The sequence below is a fragment of the Grampus griseus genome (genome assembly GCF_964374135.1).
Source record: "Grampus griseus genome assembly, chromosome: 7".
NCBI lineage: Eukaryota > Metazoa > Chordata > Mammalia > Artiodactyla > Delphinidae > Grampus > Grampus griseus.
Window position 1 is genome coordinate 34571958 of NC_139001.1, and position 17548 is coordinate 34589505.

Here is a 17548-nt window from a genome sequence, read left to right on the forward strand (position 1 = left end):
CCCTTGTGATATTTTTGTGCACAAAAATATCACTGGCAGTGTAAGTAAATGGATGAATCGGGAGATTGGGATTGACATATCTACACTATTGATACTATGTATAAAATAGGTAACTAATGAGAAGCTACAGTATATAGCACAGGGAACTCTGCTCAGTGCTCTGTGGTGACCTAAATGGGAAGGAAATCCAAAAAAGAGGGGTTATATGTATACGTATAGCTGATTCACTTTGCTGTACTGTAGAAACTAACACAACATTGTAAATCAACTGTACTCCAATAAAAACTAAAAAGTAAAGGGAGCACGTGTTTATTCTGGAACTCTGCTCAGCGAAGATCTATGTGTGGACTGTGTGTGGAGATCGGGTGGCAGGAGGGGCTGTGCTCTAATAGATAATAATAGATACTTTCTAAATTGTCCTTCAAGAAGAGGGGCTTCAGTTACTTGCAGGGCTCTTGTCTTGCCGACTGGAGATTAAACATTTGCAATCAGGGCTGGAGGCTGAACCTTGCTACTGTCCTGCTCTGTCCTGCCCCCCACTCCTGGCTTAGCTGCTCCTCAAACAAATGCCCAAAGAACAGCAGTTTGAAGACACTCTCAGTTATTAGTCAGATGGTCAAACTGTTTCAGGTCGGTTTGGCCCTGAGGGCATCCAGCGGTAGCTCAGGCCTGATCCAGCGGTAGCTCAGGCCTGATCTTAGATCCAGCCTCTCCCTGGATCGACCTGAACAAAGGGCCAACGTGCTAGCAAAAACTAGAAAGTTAGAAGGGAAAATCACAACTTTGAAGCACTTGCTTCTTCACACAGCTACAGCTGTCTCTTAGTTTCTCGGTTTCCATTAAATTAAACTCACTGACCTGGTACCTTTGGACTCCCTGGGGTACTGTGACCGGGAAGTCTTCTAGAGCACTTAGGAATCGGTCTGAAATTTCAGGATAACGGCGTCTGTTCTGAAAGACGATTCAAAACAATAAAGATAAGCTGATTAGTCTCTGATTAAACTGGGCTTTGAAAGTGACTTGGCTTAAGTAGCCAAGAAACCGTAAGGTTCGGGTAGCCTGGATGACGCAAACCCACATCACCTCCCAGGATTCACTTCTGTGAATGTTCTTTGCCCTCCCTCCCTTTCCACATAAGGAAGACCTGGACTGACTGTTTGAATCTGATCCTCAAGCCAGTCTGAGGAGAGAGAGGCCTGTCAGCAAGCTGGGCAGAGGCAGGAGGAGAAGCAAGAAAATCCGGGGTTGGAAAAGCCATTCTAGAACGAGCTGGGGTGGTTCATTGTACACAAAAGAGCCCAAATCCTGATTATTTTCCTCAGCAACTCAGTTTTTCTGAGAGAGCAGCAAAACTGGGAAGGCTCTCTGGGTGTCACTGAAACACATCAAGGGTCTTGATTAAGAAATTCAATGGCAGCAGGAGTTATTCTAGTAAATGTGTTTGTGAGGGTCTTCATCTTTCTTTCTTTTCTTTTTTTATTTTGGCCTCGCCGCACAGCTTGCGGGATTTTCGATCCCCAGCCAGGGATCAAACCCGGGCCCCCTGCAGTGGAAGCACGGAGTCTTAACCACTGGACCTCCAGGGAAGTCCTGTGAGGGTCTTCATCTGAATGAATGAAAATCAGACAGTTTAGGAACACACTGGGCTGTTGGCGTGGGGTGTGACTGGGGAACAGGGGTGCAAGTTAGGGTGAGAGTTGTAGTCACAGGGGAGGAAAGATAGATTCAGAAGAGAGAGGGGGAGGGGGAGAGAGAGAGGGAGAAAGAGAGTGAAAATATTTTGCTTTGGTAACATATTCCAGAAGTTTATAATCAGAAATTCTGAAAAGAAGCTCCTTAAATATTAGCATATAAACCTTTCAGGTTTTTGTTTTGAATTTAATTTTATTTATTTTCTTAATACAGCAGGTTCTTAGTAGTCATCCATTTTATACACATCAGTGTATACATGTCAATCCCAATCTCCCAGTTCATCCCACCACTGGCCAACCTTTTAGATTTTTTGAAAAATAAAAATTTGTTTCACATTTCATATTGAATATAAAATTCTAGAATAGGCAAAACTAATCTGTAGTGCCACAAAGCAGATCAGGGGTGTTGCCTGGGGGCAGGGGTGGGAGGATTGACAGCAGAGGGGCAAAAGGGCACTTTTTGGGGTGATGGAAATACCCTATCTCTTTTTTTTTTTTTTTTTTTTGAAATACCCTATCTCTTGTTTGAGGTGGTGGTGAGGCCAGTTTACACAATTGTCAAAACTCTCTGAGTTTAAATAGGTGCATTTTGTTCTATGTAATTATACTTCAATAAAGTTGATTTTAAAAGAGAAAACAATTGCACATAGGAGGTAGGGGTCCCGCCATGTTTCCCTGCTCAGGGCATGTGGTAAACATCTGTGCACTGAAGACAGTCTGGCATCCTGAGCCTCACGCAGTAGCCCTTCAGGGCTGACTTCCGGAAGAAGGGATGGCTGGGAACTGACAGGCTGCCCACAAGACAGTTTGCAAAAGTAGTGGGGAAGGTGGGAGCTTACGCTGCCAGGAGCACATAAAAGCCAGAGCACTTACAGGCACAGAGAACAGTTCTACTAGCTTCTTCAGTTCCTGCAGAACTTGTAGGTAGAATTTGAGGAAGAAGCTGACCACCAGAGTCCTCTCGAATGCCACCCTCCCACCTGGAGCCCAGCCTGGGAGGGAGAGTTCATCCAGGAGCAGCCTGCAGGCCTCATCCAGCATCAACTCACCCCAGCGCCTGGAGAAGGGCAGCCTCAGTGACTACTGGCACGTGCTAGATATTGGATGGTGGCGGTTCAGACACCCCCGCGTCTCATTTTATGAGTTGGATAGGCACTTAGAAATCACCTAAACAAGCCGTTCAGGAAAACTGGGGCCTGGGAGGCTGCACTGAGTAGCCTGAACATGCTGGAACCAGGCATTAAATAAATAGACCATTAGGGTCAATTCCATTATGAACTGGACACTGCCTTTACTGAGGAAGAAATAGAGTGCCCCCGAGCAGTGGGAGTGGGAGGTACCACTTGGATGCTGCCCGGTGTGGGTTTGCAGGAGTGTTGATGTGCGCAAGAGCAGTGGGGCTGAACACAGTCCTGGGCCATATTTGTTGTATCCCTCACCCAAAGAGCGGCACCTAATTAATCAAAGTCAAATAAGGTTGGATTCATTTAGCAAAATTACAGAAAGAACAAACAATGATTCTACATATAGGAGTTTCCATCTTCCCACTTGTCTTTTTTGACGTCAAGCTTCACCATCAGGGTCCAGGGTATGTTGCTTACCTCCCCAGGAGCTGCTGGCAGGATTTTTGTGCACTGACTGGCAGCCCCGACCCCTCTGTAGGCAATGCTCAGGTCCTCGACGGTGTCTGTGCCCTCCCTGAAGAGGACTTGCCTGCCAGCATTCACATGGGCCAAGGCATTTTGCTGGCACTGAGCCTGTCAGAAGGCTGACACAGATTCCCACTGTGGAGACAAAAGCCGTTTGGAGTTATTTGATATGTTAAAACTAAGAGCAAGTTTTCTGCTTCTTGGTGCCACGAATTAATCACTTAGACTCAATCTAAATGGACACAAAGGACGCTTGGCACAATTTGAGGACAATTTGGCTGCCTGTTCGTTCAAAGAGAGAATGACGTCCTCCCAAAGGTCTGTCCCCAACCCCCCATATGCTCAATGAACAGGGATCACTGCGCACTTTCCCTCTGAGGCCAGGATGCCTCTGCACAAAATGTCTGGAGCATTTCCACATGCCTTTATTTCCGGGCGCCATAACTCCAGTCTCCAGTCCCCTTTGTCCCCTGCGAGGATGGAGGAGCCTTCTCAACACAGGTGCTTTTAAGCGTGATTTGCTGAAAGTGTGAAAGAGACCCACCGAATTTCTGGGTTTGTAGATGCTATCATTTTTCCATTTTGCAAAGTTCGTAAAGGCGTTGAATAGGACTTTCCAGCGGTGGACTAGGGACTCTTCTAACTGAGACAAGAGTCAGGATGGTGACGGCTGCTCCCCTTACCCTTGGCACCATGACCACTGGTGTGCTGACACAGTGTTAACGGAGATGGCCGGTGCCTCGAGTGTGTTTCCATCTGTGTGGCCACCGAGGGTGCTGTGTTTGGTCAGCTTGTTTTCCTCTCTGGGGCCCTTACCCAGATGCACACTGGCTCGGGAACAGATTTCAAAGTTTCCATTCCCAAGGAAAAATAAATGAAGGTCATACATGGCTGAAAGCATGACTTAATATAAGACTTCCTACATGACCAAGGTGACTCCTGGCTTGGGATCACTGTGTATGTGTATGAAGTATTGCCCCTCTTGGCAAGACTGTCCTCTGGGATTCAGGTACGGTTTGGGGGAGAAGCACAGGGAACAGGGAGTGAGGACAGAGGGCTCCCTCGGTAGCTGGCTGGGTGGCCATATCTCCCCCAGGGCTGGTGTATTAGGCACTCCTGTTTCTCTGAACTGTTGGGGTCAGCTCCGGGGTGGGGGCGGAGCACAGAGGTCCGGCCGCAGCCTCTGCCTCCTTTGGGTCAGGTGGAGAAGCTCATTCTGCAGCAGGAGAACTTGAATTTCCGCCTCCCAGCGTTGATATTGGACACGAGGGGGTGTGGAAGCACCTCCGCGGGCCGGGCAGGCGCCACCCCACAGCTGAAGCAACAACCGCAGCTGGTCACCCGGAGCCGCCCGCTCAAGGGTTGCTGAAAGCCTTAGTGCCGCACCAGGCTACAGAGGACAGGAAACAGGTTTTCAGGGCAGCCTTATTTTCCTTCCATCTGTTCTGAAATTTCTACAGATGACTGGACTCAGTTATGCAAAGAGAAAAACAACTCTCAAAAGTGACCAGCAGAATTCTTACCTTTTGAGAGTGGGGGATATACGCAGACTCCGCAGTTCCCTCCGGCTCCAGGTCTGCACTCGCCAGCCCAGCAAGAAAATGTTCGCTTAGAGGAATCTGTTGCAGAAAATGACATTTCTGCACAGGTGCAGCAGGAATGCGAGATTATTCTGTACTCTTAAATGTCAGCAGCGGAGAAGAAAAGGTCACCTTTCTCTGCGAGGAGCAGCGCGGGGATCTGAGCGCGCCGAGGACCAGGCCCCCTTGTCCCTTCCACAGGGAGGGGTGGCAGCCGCTGCATGACATTTACTCTTGTTAGTGCACGTGCCGTGTGAACTGGGTCTCTTCCTGTCCCCAAGGCCTGTCAGGCCCGTTTTCATCTTTCAGCAGAGGCTGGTTAACTAAATCTAACTCATTCAATACTGGGATCAAGGTAAGGGCGTAACTTAAGCTGAGACGTGGTTTGTTTCCATTATGAACAGAGCTCAAATCATTGGATTTGCCTTTTGTTCTTGCCACTGCTGTTGGCCTCTAAGCGGGATACCCATACCGTTAAAGCAAAGTGAACAATTCACAAAACCTCCTTTCGGCCCCGTTGTCACCACATGGTGGTCAGAGAAGTCCCCTCTGGCTTTAAAAAGTGGTTGTGGCTCCACAGAGGAGATGTGGCGAGGAGATCAAGCGGCAGTGCAGGGAATCTGACGTGGGTTCCGCTCCTGGCACAGCAGCGATATGCTGATTGGAAGGCAGGCGGCAGGGGGACCCCAAAGGAGCCCCTGTGGACCTTTCCCTCCCTGCTACTGGCCTCACCGGAGCGGGCTGAGCTCAGGCTGGAGGTGGCTTTGGCAGAGCTGGGAAAACAGAGACCTTAAGCCAAAGGTAACGACCAACATCCCAGCAGAAGAACACAGCTAGTACTACTAGTCCTAGTGTAGAAGGCCCCACGGGGGCCGGGCCATCCTTGCTATCCTGATGCTCCAGAGCCTAGGCTGCTTCTCCCTTAGTCTTTGGGGGTTGAGCTAAGGTCGTGCTGGACCGCAGGCCTGGAGGACTCAGCAAAACAGTTGACTGGGCCGGGCAAGGTGAGGCCTTTCCTCTCCTCCCCCCTGGGTGGGTCCCACACAAAGCTGAATGGGGGCATGAGAGCTTGTCCTCTACCAGTAGGTCTGTCCCAACACTTCTCAGTTCCCACCCACCAGGGACAGCCAACAATCCCCTGGGGAGGGTTACAATGCCTGTAATATAATTCCTGGTTGGCCACACCCCGAAGTTCACAAGGGGCAGTGTGACTGCTCCCCTGCACCCAGTGCCAGCCTGTCAGCTGGTAGGAGGGCATTTGATGGGTGAGGGAGGGGGTGGAACAAGGGAAGCGGGGAGTTAAAAGCCCTGGGGAGGCCCTGATGGAGAAGAAACAAGCATGCCCATTTGGAAATCAGGCAGACTGGGTCTCCATCCCATGCCCGCCTCTACAAGCGACCTCCGCTGGGTGGTTGCACACATTAGACGTGACGTGTGTAAAGTATCCAGCAGAGCCTGGCGCAAAGTCAGCACCCAGTAAATGGGAGTGCTAGCATCCCTGTAGCAGCCGGAGGCAGTGTGAAGGCTGAGCACTTTGGGGGAGACAAGGGTGGTATAGCACGGAGCGCCCCAAGGGAGCGTCCCTCTCAGCCAGCATGTACAATTAGTCATCGCCTTCCTCCTGCCCCCAGGGGCCCCACGATGTCCCCAGCGTGTCCTAACTAGATCTGTGGCTTCTCTCACAGAAACTGGGGGTGTGGGCATGAAGAGAAGGAGGTGCTGGTCCTTGGGCCACAGAGAGCCTTCACGTCAGCCTCTGATACCGCCCCAGGCTGATGCGGGCTAACTGAGCTGTGGTCCAGGCTGGGTGTTGCGTGTATGTGTGGCAGGTGGTGTAGAAGGAAGCGCCAGCCACCCCTTGCATCAGTGTGCCTCCTGCCAGGAGCCTGAGCTTCCCATGGTGGATTGAGAGCCGGAGACCTGGGCTCTGATATAGCAATTCTTTAAAAAGAAACAAAAACTTTTCAGGTGCTGTCCAGAGTGTTCTGGGGTAGCTTACCTTCTGAAATCAGATTGAGGTTAGTGTTGCCCACAGCCAGAAATGGATTCAGATCTGAATAGCGATGCCGGCTTATAATGTGTCCCCCTAAGGACTAAGGAGAGAGAGTTACAGCCTCGGCCTTCGATCCCTCAAATCCGAGACCCAATAGGCACCTGCTTACGGTCTTCTCTGGTAGTGAAAGGGTCAGGAGGAGTCTCAGTGTGCTCTGCAGACGAGACTCAGTTCAGACCATGTGGGAGGCCTCCACCCACCTGCGACTTTGGATCGGGTGAGGAATGGATGGTAACGCTCTACGGCATTTGGTACGTTCCACCTGCTGTCTAACCCCTTCACACGTATTTACTCAATCCTCACAACAACCCAGTGAGATGATGCAATTATCCCCCCTTTGCAGATGAAGACACTGGGGCACAGAGAACTTACGAAACTTGATCAAGGTCTGCCAGCTAGGAAGGGGCAGGACTGGAATTCAAGCAAGTGAGGCTCAGCAGCCAGTTCTGAGCCACCCCTGCTTAGCTGGTGCAGGTGGCCACAGTGCTGGCCACAGAGGTGCCGTCCTGCCTGGGATCTCAGCCTCATCGCACGGCCTCTGAAATTGCTGGACTTCTGTGGGCTGTGTTGAGGTGCTGGGCATCCACATCACTGAGGGAGAGTTGCCCTTTTCCTCTTGGGGGATTCCACTTGGATCTGGTCGAGGCTGTAGCATCTCAGAACGTGGCAGGGAAATGACTGGCCAGTCCACTCAGTGCTCTCCTTCCCATGTAGTGATGGAATCTACAGTGACAGCCTGGGCTGTGTTGACCCGGGCTGGAACATGGGTGAGGACAGGAAACCCCAGTTCCTCTATGAACAGCTCAATTTTTTTTTTTAACATCTTTATTGGAGTATAATTGCTTTACAATGGTGTGTTAGTTTCTGCTTTATAACAAAGTGAATCAGTTATACATATACATCTGTTCCCATATCTCTTCCCTCTTGCGTCTCCCTCCCTCCCACCCTCCCTATCTCACCCCTCTAGGTGGTCACAAAGCACCTAGCTGATCTCCCTGTGCTATGCGGCTGCTTCCCACTAGCTATCTATTTTACATTTGGTAGTGTATATATGTCCATGCCACTCTCTCACTTTGTCACAGCTTACCCTTCCCCCTCCCCATATCCTCAAGTCCATTCTCTAGTAGGTCTGTGTCTTTATTCCCGTCTTACCCTAGGTTCTTCATGACATTTTTTTTCCTTAGATTCCATATATATGCGTTAGCATATGGTATTTGTCTTTCTCTTTCTGACTTACTTCACTCTGTATGACAGACTCTAGGTCTATCCACCTCATTACAAATAGCTCAATGTCGTTTCTTTTTATGGCTGAGTAATAATCCATTGTGTATATGTGCCACATCTTCTTTATCCATTCGTCTGTCGATGGACACTTAGGTTGCTTCCATGTCCTGGCTATTGTAAATAGAGCTGCAATGAACATTTTGGTACATGACTCTTTTTGAAATATGGTTTTCTCAGGGTATATGCCCAGTAGTGGGATTGCTGGGCCGTATGGTAGTTCTATTTGTAGTTTTTTAAGGAACCTCCATACTGTTCTCCATAGTGACTGTATCAATTTACATTCCCGCCAACAGTGCACAAGGGTTCCCTGTACTCCACACCCTCTCCAGCATTTATTGTTTGTAGATTTTTTGATGACGGCCATTCTGACTGGTGTGAGGTGATACCTCATTGTAGTTTTGATTTGCATTTCTCCAATGATTAGTGATGCTGAGCATCCTTTCATGTGTTTGTTGGCAATCTGTATATCTTCTTTGGAGGAATGTCTATTTAGGTCTTCTGCCCATTTTTGGATTGGGTTGTTTGTTTTTTTGTATTGAGCTGCATGAGCTGCTTGTAAATTTTGGAGATGAATCCTTTGTCAGTTGCTTCATTTGCAAATATTTTCTCCCATTCTGAGGGTTGTCTTTTGGTCTTGTTTATGGTTTCCTTTGCTGTGCAAAAGCTTTGAAGTTTCATTAGGTCCCATTTGTTTATTTTTGTTTTTATTTCCATTTCTCTAGGAGGTGGGTCAAAAAGGATCTTGCTGTGATTTATGTCATAGAGCGATGAGCAGCTCAATTTTAAAGTTCTTGTTTCCACTGAGTGGAAATCTGCTTCCCTGGATTCTCAGCTATCGGTCATACTTCAACCCTTTGTGATCATATGAAATGCATCACACGTCTCCTTGGGAGTCTAGAAATATTTGAAGGCAGCTCTCATGGTCCCTCTGATTGTCCCCACCCCCACCATTCCTCTTTCTGATGTGGTTTCCAGCCCCCCACTCTCCTGCCACCATCTCCTTGCCAGGCTCCAGGGTTTGAGTCAGAGTTCTTGACAGTGAATGGGAACGTTTTGGAATCACTTGAAGAGATTTTTCAAAGGAAACATGTTCTCCCTCCATTCCCTGTATCCCAAGGATTTCTAATACACCATTTGGGGTATGTAAGGGAAGGAGCGTGTGTACTTTGAAAAGTTACTTCTGCTTTCTTCTGAGGTCAAAAACAATCAGACCTTGAAGTGTGATTCCCTGACCTGAGCATTATTCTTCAGCTGTGATCTGAACAGTCTGAGGTAGAGGAGACTACCCTCCTTATTTTAGGTATTATACTTCTGTTAACGCAGCCTAAGTCTAAATTAGCTTCTTTGAAGGTCTTATCACCAAATTAGCACTTGTTCCTACTTGGCTTATTCTGTTGAACTTGACTTAGAGTCTTCTTTGAAATATGTTATTAAATAATGTTTGTTAAATACTGAATAGTTACTTATTGTGCCTGTCGTTTCAATCTGCTGAGACCCTTTTGCACACTGATTCTGCCAATGCCTATTTCAACATTTCGGTGAGGTTAAGAAATAGGTGCGGTGGGCCTCGTGATTGGCCCAGAGGACATACGGCCACGTTCCAGATCTGCCTGCCCGCCAGGCTCTTCAGGTGCTTCAGGAATGCTTGGTATGTCTGGGTCTTCTCCCGGAACTCAGATACCCTCTCAGCCAAGATGTCCTTGACCTGGGCCAGAAGACAGGCAGCACCTGTTGTCAGTCCTGAAGCACATTGTTTTTACAGGTGATGTGGGAGGAGCAGCTGGATTGTAATCATGGCTCCAGGGCCTTGGTGTCCAGCTAGTGCGGTGGCTCTCCACACTGGCTGCTCAGAGAATCAGCAGAACTCAAACAGCACAGATGGCCCACTCCCACGTCAATCAAATCAGAATCTCTGGGTGCAAGCCTTTATCAAAGTCTCCCCAGGGAGTTCTCCTGGGCAGCCAGGGTTGGGAACCCCTGGGTTGGTCTACACTCTTTGAATGAACACAAGAAAACAGAGGCTAGAGAGAAGGGATGACGGTAAAAACTAGCAGGTGGCAGACTCTACTAGAACTTTCCGTGACCCCCTCCTGACTGACCACAGTGAAGCTATGCAAAGCTGTTTTGTGATTAAGCGGGATAAATATGATGGCATGAAAACAATCAAAGGTCTTTCAATTTCCTAGGTCATTGTCTGAAATCAATAGTGCTTTTACTGTTGATTTGCACCTCTACAGGTAGCCTTGCTATTCAAAATCATCAACAACCAGTTCCAGGAGGGGCACCGGCCAATCAGAATGAACACAGCTCATGCAAGGAGCTGCCCTAGGTATTATGTTGGTTGTTGTTAGGTGTGTGGATCTTGGGGGTTCCCAGGGAGGAGCTTGGGGGCAGGAGCAATGGAAAAGCATCCATCTAGGGGGATCAGGGCAGTGCTATTTGCTGGCTGCCAAGGAAGTAATTCAGAATTTAAAAACCATTGCAGCCATACTCTTGAGTACTGGCAGTATCTTAGCGCTGGCTTTGGGCTTCTATGTAGTAGGGATGTAAAGGGTTCAGATCAATCTTTGAAAATGAAGAAGCCACCAAACCATCAGGAGGTGACTTAGCTGGACTTTAAAAATTAATCTCTCTGGGGTTTGTAGAATGAATCACTAACACGTAGAATCTGATTTGACATCATTTCCAAGGCTGGGTTCTAACCTCAGTTAGTCTGATTTTTAACAGGCTGTGGGCTGGGCTTTGATTTTTCTCTTGTGGATTAATCGTGGAGAATATTTCACCCTCCCACATAACTTTATCTTCATCAGTATTAACAATGTATTTGGCACAATACTTCCCCCACCCCTGCCAACATACACGCACAACACCCCCTGCTGCTTCAATGATCATAGCTAACCTAATTGATTAGGGAAACCACTGGTTTCTCCTTATTATCTATATGCTAAGCAAATCTTGCCTAAAAGTAACTAAACTTCTCCTCTGCCCTGGAGTGTCTCTCAACTTAGAGTCCTCACCCTGTTGCTGCTTCAGCATCTCATCCAAGGCACTCCGTAATGCGGGATCCCATCCCAGACCCACCAGGGATGGTCTATTGCTTCCCATCACTACAAGTTCCAATAAAGCTTGGTCTTTAACTTCTGCAAAATCCTGCCTTCCCTTTGCCTGCAGAAGCACTGGGAAGATCAAGCTTGTTTCCTATCATACAGTTCCTCCTACCCTAGAGACCCAGAGCCTTCTTCGTAGGGAAGAAATCAGAGACAAAGACATTATTATTATTATTAATATCTTTTTAAGGTCAGGAGCATCACACAGGCCAGTATGATCATCCCTTATTTGACACAGAATAGGGCAGTTCAGCCCTAGGGGAGAGTAAACTGTCAGCTGTTGCTACTGCCTGGGTTCTCAGAAGAATGGATTTCAAACTCAGGCTGAGGCCAGACAGTCCACCTTGGGGCTTTCGTCTGGCTCTTTCCATTGCTCACATTACCCCCTCACTCTGTGCCAGGCATGACACAGCTGTGCCGAGGAAATTCTATTTACTGTATTTCCATTCATATTTTATTCCATCTTGGGTCACAAAACCTAGCCTGTATTTCAACAGAGTTGAAAAGAGCCTTACCTTTGTCTGATTCTCAGAACATGGATTTTAACTCCATGCTTCTCAGAGTTTGCGGGTCTATGGGTTAAAGGTGCAGCAACTTTCTGGAGCGTTTACTGTACTAAAGATTTTGAGGAAAAAGAAGTGTACAGAGCCAAGCGTGTATGTGACATGGATTAGCACACAAAATTTAAACAAACGGAAGCTGTCACAGAAACTGATTTCCTGCGGGAGACCGCTGCTGCTGGTGGTGGTGGTGGGTACATCTGGCTCCCACGTACCCCTCCCCCACCAGTGTCCTTCATTCTTCTGGGCCTTAGGAAAAGTTTGGGCATCTTTGGGAAGGTCCCTGGAGGCCACTAGAGATTACTCACACTTAAAGTTTAAGGGGCCCCCGAGGAAAGTGCATTGTTTGTTTCCTCAGATTTTAGAATCTGGCTCTACTTTGCCTGCAGAGTCCAAACAACCAACTGGACAGGCCGTGGGGTGGGCCTGGGGGACGGGGAATGGCAGTAAAGACGAGTTCTGGATTGGAGGTGGGAGATGTGTGGCTTGATGACCCGCCAGTAGCCAGTTTGGGGACCTTGGGCAAGTTCACTTTCCTTGAGTCCTGGCCCTGGCGGAGGTAGATATAGGGGCTCAGTGGGATGGAGAAAGTCTTCCCTGCCCTTTAAACAGAGCAACTTATTTTCATTAACTAAGATTTGTTTGAGGACAGGGTTGTGGTGCTGAAGACAAGTTTGAAAACCATGGGCTAAACGATGCCTGGGGTGAACATGAGGGGAAGGGTTTTCGGGTCTTGACCGTCTGCTTAAGCGACTTGATTATGCTCCCAAGCCACCCATTTTACTATTCCCTCTTTCTCTTCTCTCCAACCCCAGGATTTCAGGTAAATCTAAGCACGTTCTCCTCCTCTTCTGAGTGGTATGCAGATGTGCTACCTGAGTTGTCCCAAGGCTGAAGCTGTGAAGCTGTGGTGCTGGGCAAAACCAGGAAGGGTCCCTTTCCTAGCAAGTGGGTGGGGTGAGGCCAGGGAAGGGCACGCTTGCTGGTCTGCAGCACAGTCAAAGTCTGGCTGATGATGGTTGAGGCCGGGAAGGTAGGACTCCTGGATGGCAGTGATACAGCCAAGGTGGGTCCCCTCCCCTGCCCACCACCAACCTCCAAAAACATACGGTGGCCTACCAGTCAGTCTGGACTAAAGCTCTCAGTTCAGTCAACCTCCCTGTTCCCTGAGTTAAGGAAGTCATTATTACCACTGCCTCCCAAATTCAAGTTTCTGACCCACTCATTTGTTTGTTTGTTTTTTGCATTAAGTTATTTGTCAGTAATTTAGCACATATATGCATGTATCTGGGACAGGCACATATATGCTAGGAGATCTGGGAGATGAGGGAAGGACTAAAATAAGGTTCCTTTTGCCAAAGGGTTTGCAGTGCATCTTGAAGGCAAAGCCTTGCATGTTTCCTTCCTACTCTGTGGGTGCCAGCTTGCCTGATGCAGTATCTGTACAAAAGGGGCCCTTAAGGATGTTGTAAGTGACTGGGAGTGTTTGCCCGGGCAGGTTTTTGTCTCACTTGGCCTTTTGCCGTTGTCCCCATGAGACAAGTAGCATTTGGGTGCCAGACACTACATCGCCTACTTTCCTCCTGCGAACATACTCCCTCCCTGGAATTGACCATCCAACCATTGGAGAGTGCCAGTTCTCTCTTGCTGTCTTCCCATTAAAGTGACACTGCAAGACTGTGGCTTTTTTTTTTTTTTTTTTTTTTTGCGGTACGCGGGCCTCTCACCGCTGTGGCCTCTCCCGTTGTGGAGCACAGGCTCCGGATGTGCAGGCTCAGCGGCCATGGCCCACGGGCCCAGCCACTCCGCGGCATGTGGGATCCTCCCAGACTGGGGCACAAACCCGTGTCCCCTGCATTGGCAGGCAGACCCCCAACCACTGCACCACCAGGAAGCCTGACTGTAGCTTTTTATAGGCAAGAATCCTGCAGCTGAGTGCAGGGTCTTGAATGACATTATCCAAGTACCTCATATTCTGTGCAAAGCTTTTGACAGTAAAGTTTCATGGTGGGGATGTCATATCACATCAGAAAAATGATGAAGAATTGGAAACAGGACAGACAAGATAAAGTATGAGGAGGTTCTAAACTATATAGCAAGTTTTAAGTTTAGTGCAGGAATCGGTTCATTGATATTTTACGAAGAACACCTGGAACTCACCATCACTTGTTTTAGACACCATAATCAGCTCAGAAATCCTAGCAGGAGAGAGGAGAACTGGGTGAAAATGTCCTTGAGATTTCAATGCAGGTCCTGAAAGTAAATGCATTATATATTCTAGAGAGAGTTAGGAAAGAGAAAATGCAATTTTTTGGCATTGAGAGTTTCTCATAAAAATATTCAGATGCTAATTTTAAAAACTGGAAATAAATGTGTATAGATGTTTGGCTTCCCTGGTGGCGCAGTAGTTGAGAGTCCACCTGCCGATGCAGGGGACACGGGTTCGAGCCCTGGTCTGGAGGGATCCCACATGCCGCGGAGCGACTGGGCCCATGAGCCACAACTACTGAGCTTGCGCGTCTGGAGCCTGTGCTCCGCAACAAGAGAGGCTGCGATAGTGAGAGGCCCGTGCACCGCGATAAAGAGTGGCCCCCGCTTGCCACAACTAGAGAAAGCCCTCGCACAGAAACGAAGACCCAACACAGCAAAAATAAATAAATTAATTAAAAACAAAAAGTACCAGTGCCACCATGGATGTGAGGATTAAATTAGTCAATGCTTTAAAAAAAAAAAATGTGTATAGATGTGAAAGCAGTGGCCATACACCCTGCCAAGTAATTTTATAGCACAGGCTCTCCTGGTATATGTATTTATTTATACTCTCTACATGTATATAAAAATAGGAAATAAAATGGATGAGAGGTTCTTAGAAAACCCTTGCATGTGGGCACCAGGAGGCACATATAAAGATATCTGTAATAGCAAAAACTTGGAGAACACTCCACATCCTTGAGCAATAGAATGGATGAGCAAATTGTGCCCTGGACACACGATGGAATCCAGCAGCACAGTTACACGCAACAATGTGGGTGAATCTCAGCTCGAGAATGTTGAACGCACAAAGCAAATTGCAGAAGAATAATACCGTGTCAGTCTATTTATGTGAAGTTCAAAAATATGCAAAACTAAGGGACGTGGTGCTTAGTTACTCAAATATATGGGGTAAAATTGTAAAAATGAGGAAGAGACTGACCAACATCGTATTCAGGCTAATGAGTGCCTCTGAGAAGAAGGCGAGGGGGGGCCTGTGGTTTGGGAGGGCCCATGGGGCATTCAAAGTTCTTGGTAAAGCTCTGGTTCTTAAACTGGGTGTGGTGATAACTGGGTGTGCATTGTTAATATATCCATACATATTTTATAAAATTCTATTTTATTGAACAAAAACAAAGTTAAAAAGGACAAAGTAAATTAAATGATAAACTGTCCTCTAATACTTTTTTCCCACACCTCAAGAAGTTACACTGCATACTCCCAGGGTATATGTACCTCCAATTTTGGAGACCATTTTATATAATAATACGATATTTGTATTATACTTTAATATTGTATATATAATTTATATATGAGTCTATATAGCACATATATGCTAGTATTTATAAAAATATATAGTAGATATAAAAATACTATGTTATATAAATAATTATTATATAATATACAATATAGTAATATATTTTATGATACAGTATTATAGCATTTTTATTTAAAAAATGAGGTTTTTATCCTTAAAAAGTAGTTTTTGTAGACTGTGAGCACAGTGGGGGACAGGAAATCCACGTCGGCACGAATGGTGGACTGAGAATCGTGGCAGTCACTCACCCAGCGAGGTGTTGCCCAGGATGAGAGGGCCTTCCAGGTGTTTTGCTTTCAGCTCCAGGAGGTCCTTGAGGGTCCCAGGGGAGATCCAGGTGACGCTCTTTCCATGAAAGGCCAGGGTTCGTTTTTCTGGGTTCTTTGCCATTCTCTACGTGCAAATAACAAGGTGTGTGCACCTGTGCACACCTGTATTCCTGGGTTATGATAGATCCTAGGTGGAGGTATGTTCCTCTAGAGAGATTTCAGAAGTTCTGGGGTCCCCTTGACCAAAAAGACACTCACTACACCCATTGGCTAAGGCCTGAATTTTCCATAGTTAGATATTTACTCCTTTAGCTTAAGCCTTGATAATGTGTAGTTCTTTGGAGGAAACCGACAATATGAGCTGGCATCTGTCACTGACCCTTCAGTATAGATTAATTCAACATAATTTAGTATCATGGCCTTAAAAATCATAATTATACTAATACTCCTAAATTAGAATCTTCAGCTTTTCCTCTGAAATCCTGAACGAGTACTCAGTGTCTCTCCTTAGATGTGTAATAGGCATCTCAAATTTAACGTGTCCAAAACTGAGCTCCTCATATCGCATTGCCCTCCAAGCCCCGGAAAGGGACCCCCCAAAGGCAAAAGGCCCTGCTCCTACGGAGGTCTTCCCTTTCTCCATAAATGGCCACTCCCGTTTCCAGCTGCCAAAGCCCCGGAGTCAGCAGTGAATGCGCTCTCTCTCCCACACTCTACAGCAGCGGTCCCCAGCCTATCTGGCACCAGGGACTGGTTTCGTGGAAGACAGCTTTTCCACGGACGTGGTGGTGGGGGGATGGTTCAGGCAGTAACGCGAGCGATGGGAGCAATGGGGAGCGGCAGATGAAGCTTGCTTGCCCGACGCTTACTCCTGCTGTGCTGCCCTGTGCCTAACAGGCTGCAGCCGGTATCTGTCCGCGGCCGGGTGGGTTGGGGACCCCTCCCCTACATCACATTCATCAGGGAATCTTTTTTTTTTTTTTTTTTTTTTGCGCGTTACGCGGGCCTCTCACTGTTGTGGCCTCTCCCGTTGTGGAGCACAGGCTCCGGGCGCGCAGGCTCAGCGGCCATGGCTCACAGGCCCAGCCGCTCCGCGGCATGTGGGATCTTCCCGGACCGGGGCACGAACCCGTGTCCCCTGAATCGGCAGGCGGACTCTCAACCACTGCGCCACCAGGGAAGCCCCATCAGGAAATCTTGTTGGCTCTTCTTCCAAAATGTATCCAGAATCCACTCCCTCCTCACCACCTGCATGCTGGCCACCTGGTCCAGCACCACCATCCTCAGCATGACATTAGTGCCCTAATGGGCTCACTGCTCCTTCCCTCGCCCCCTCCGCAGGCTATTCCCATCCCAGCAGCCAAAACGACCCCGGATCCCATTACAAGGTTAATAGGAGCGTACCCCTCTTCTTTCCAACCTCTCTGATAGCTTCACATCTCAGGCAGAGTAAAAGCCAAGTAGTCTAAGTTCAGCATGGTCTGCCCACCCCGCTGCCCGCAGCTTTCTGATCTCTCTAGTTCACTGCGCTCCAGCCAGGCTGGCCCCTGCTCCGTCCCTTGATCAGGCCGGGAGTTCTCCCCTCCTTGGCACCTTTGCACTTGCTGCCCCACTGCCTGGACTGCTCTTCCCCCATGTATCTTCATGGCCAGTTCCCTCCCCTCTTTCAGGACTTTCTTCAAATGTTATCTTCTCAGAGAAGTTTCCTCTGGCCGGATATTTAAAGTTGCAACCCCCTGCATCATCCTATCCCCTTTCTCTGTTTTATTTTGTTCTCCTTCTCACTT

At 47.9% G+C, this 17548-nt stretch overlaps 1 protein-coding gene across 1 annotated transcript in view; it reads right to left on the reverse strand.

The window, feature by feature from the left end:
- Positions 1 to 17548, reverse strand: part of LOC309825351 (aldehyde oxidase 2-like) — a gene marked incomplete at both ends in the record, with an annotated part of 98971 nt that overhangs the window by 67217 nt on the left and 14206 nt on the right. Inside the window, 10 exon segments of the mRNA XM_082658907.1 lie at positions 859 to 951; positions 2565 to 2748; positions 3293 to 3331; positions 3333 to 3451; positions 3455 to 3475; positions 4864 to 4973; positions 6920 to 7013; positions 9849 to 9997; positions 14085 to 14177; positions 15741 to 15885. Of these exon segments, the coding sequence (XP_082515033.1) occupies positions 859 to 951; positions 2565 to 2748; positions 3293 to 3331; positions 3333 to 3451; positions 3455 to 3475; positions 4864 to 4973; positions 6920 to 7013; positions 9849 to 9997; positions 14085 to 14177; positions 15741 to 15885 (1047 nt within the window).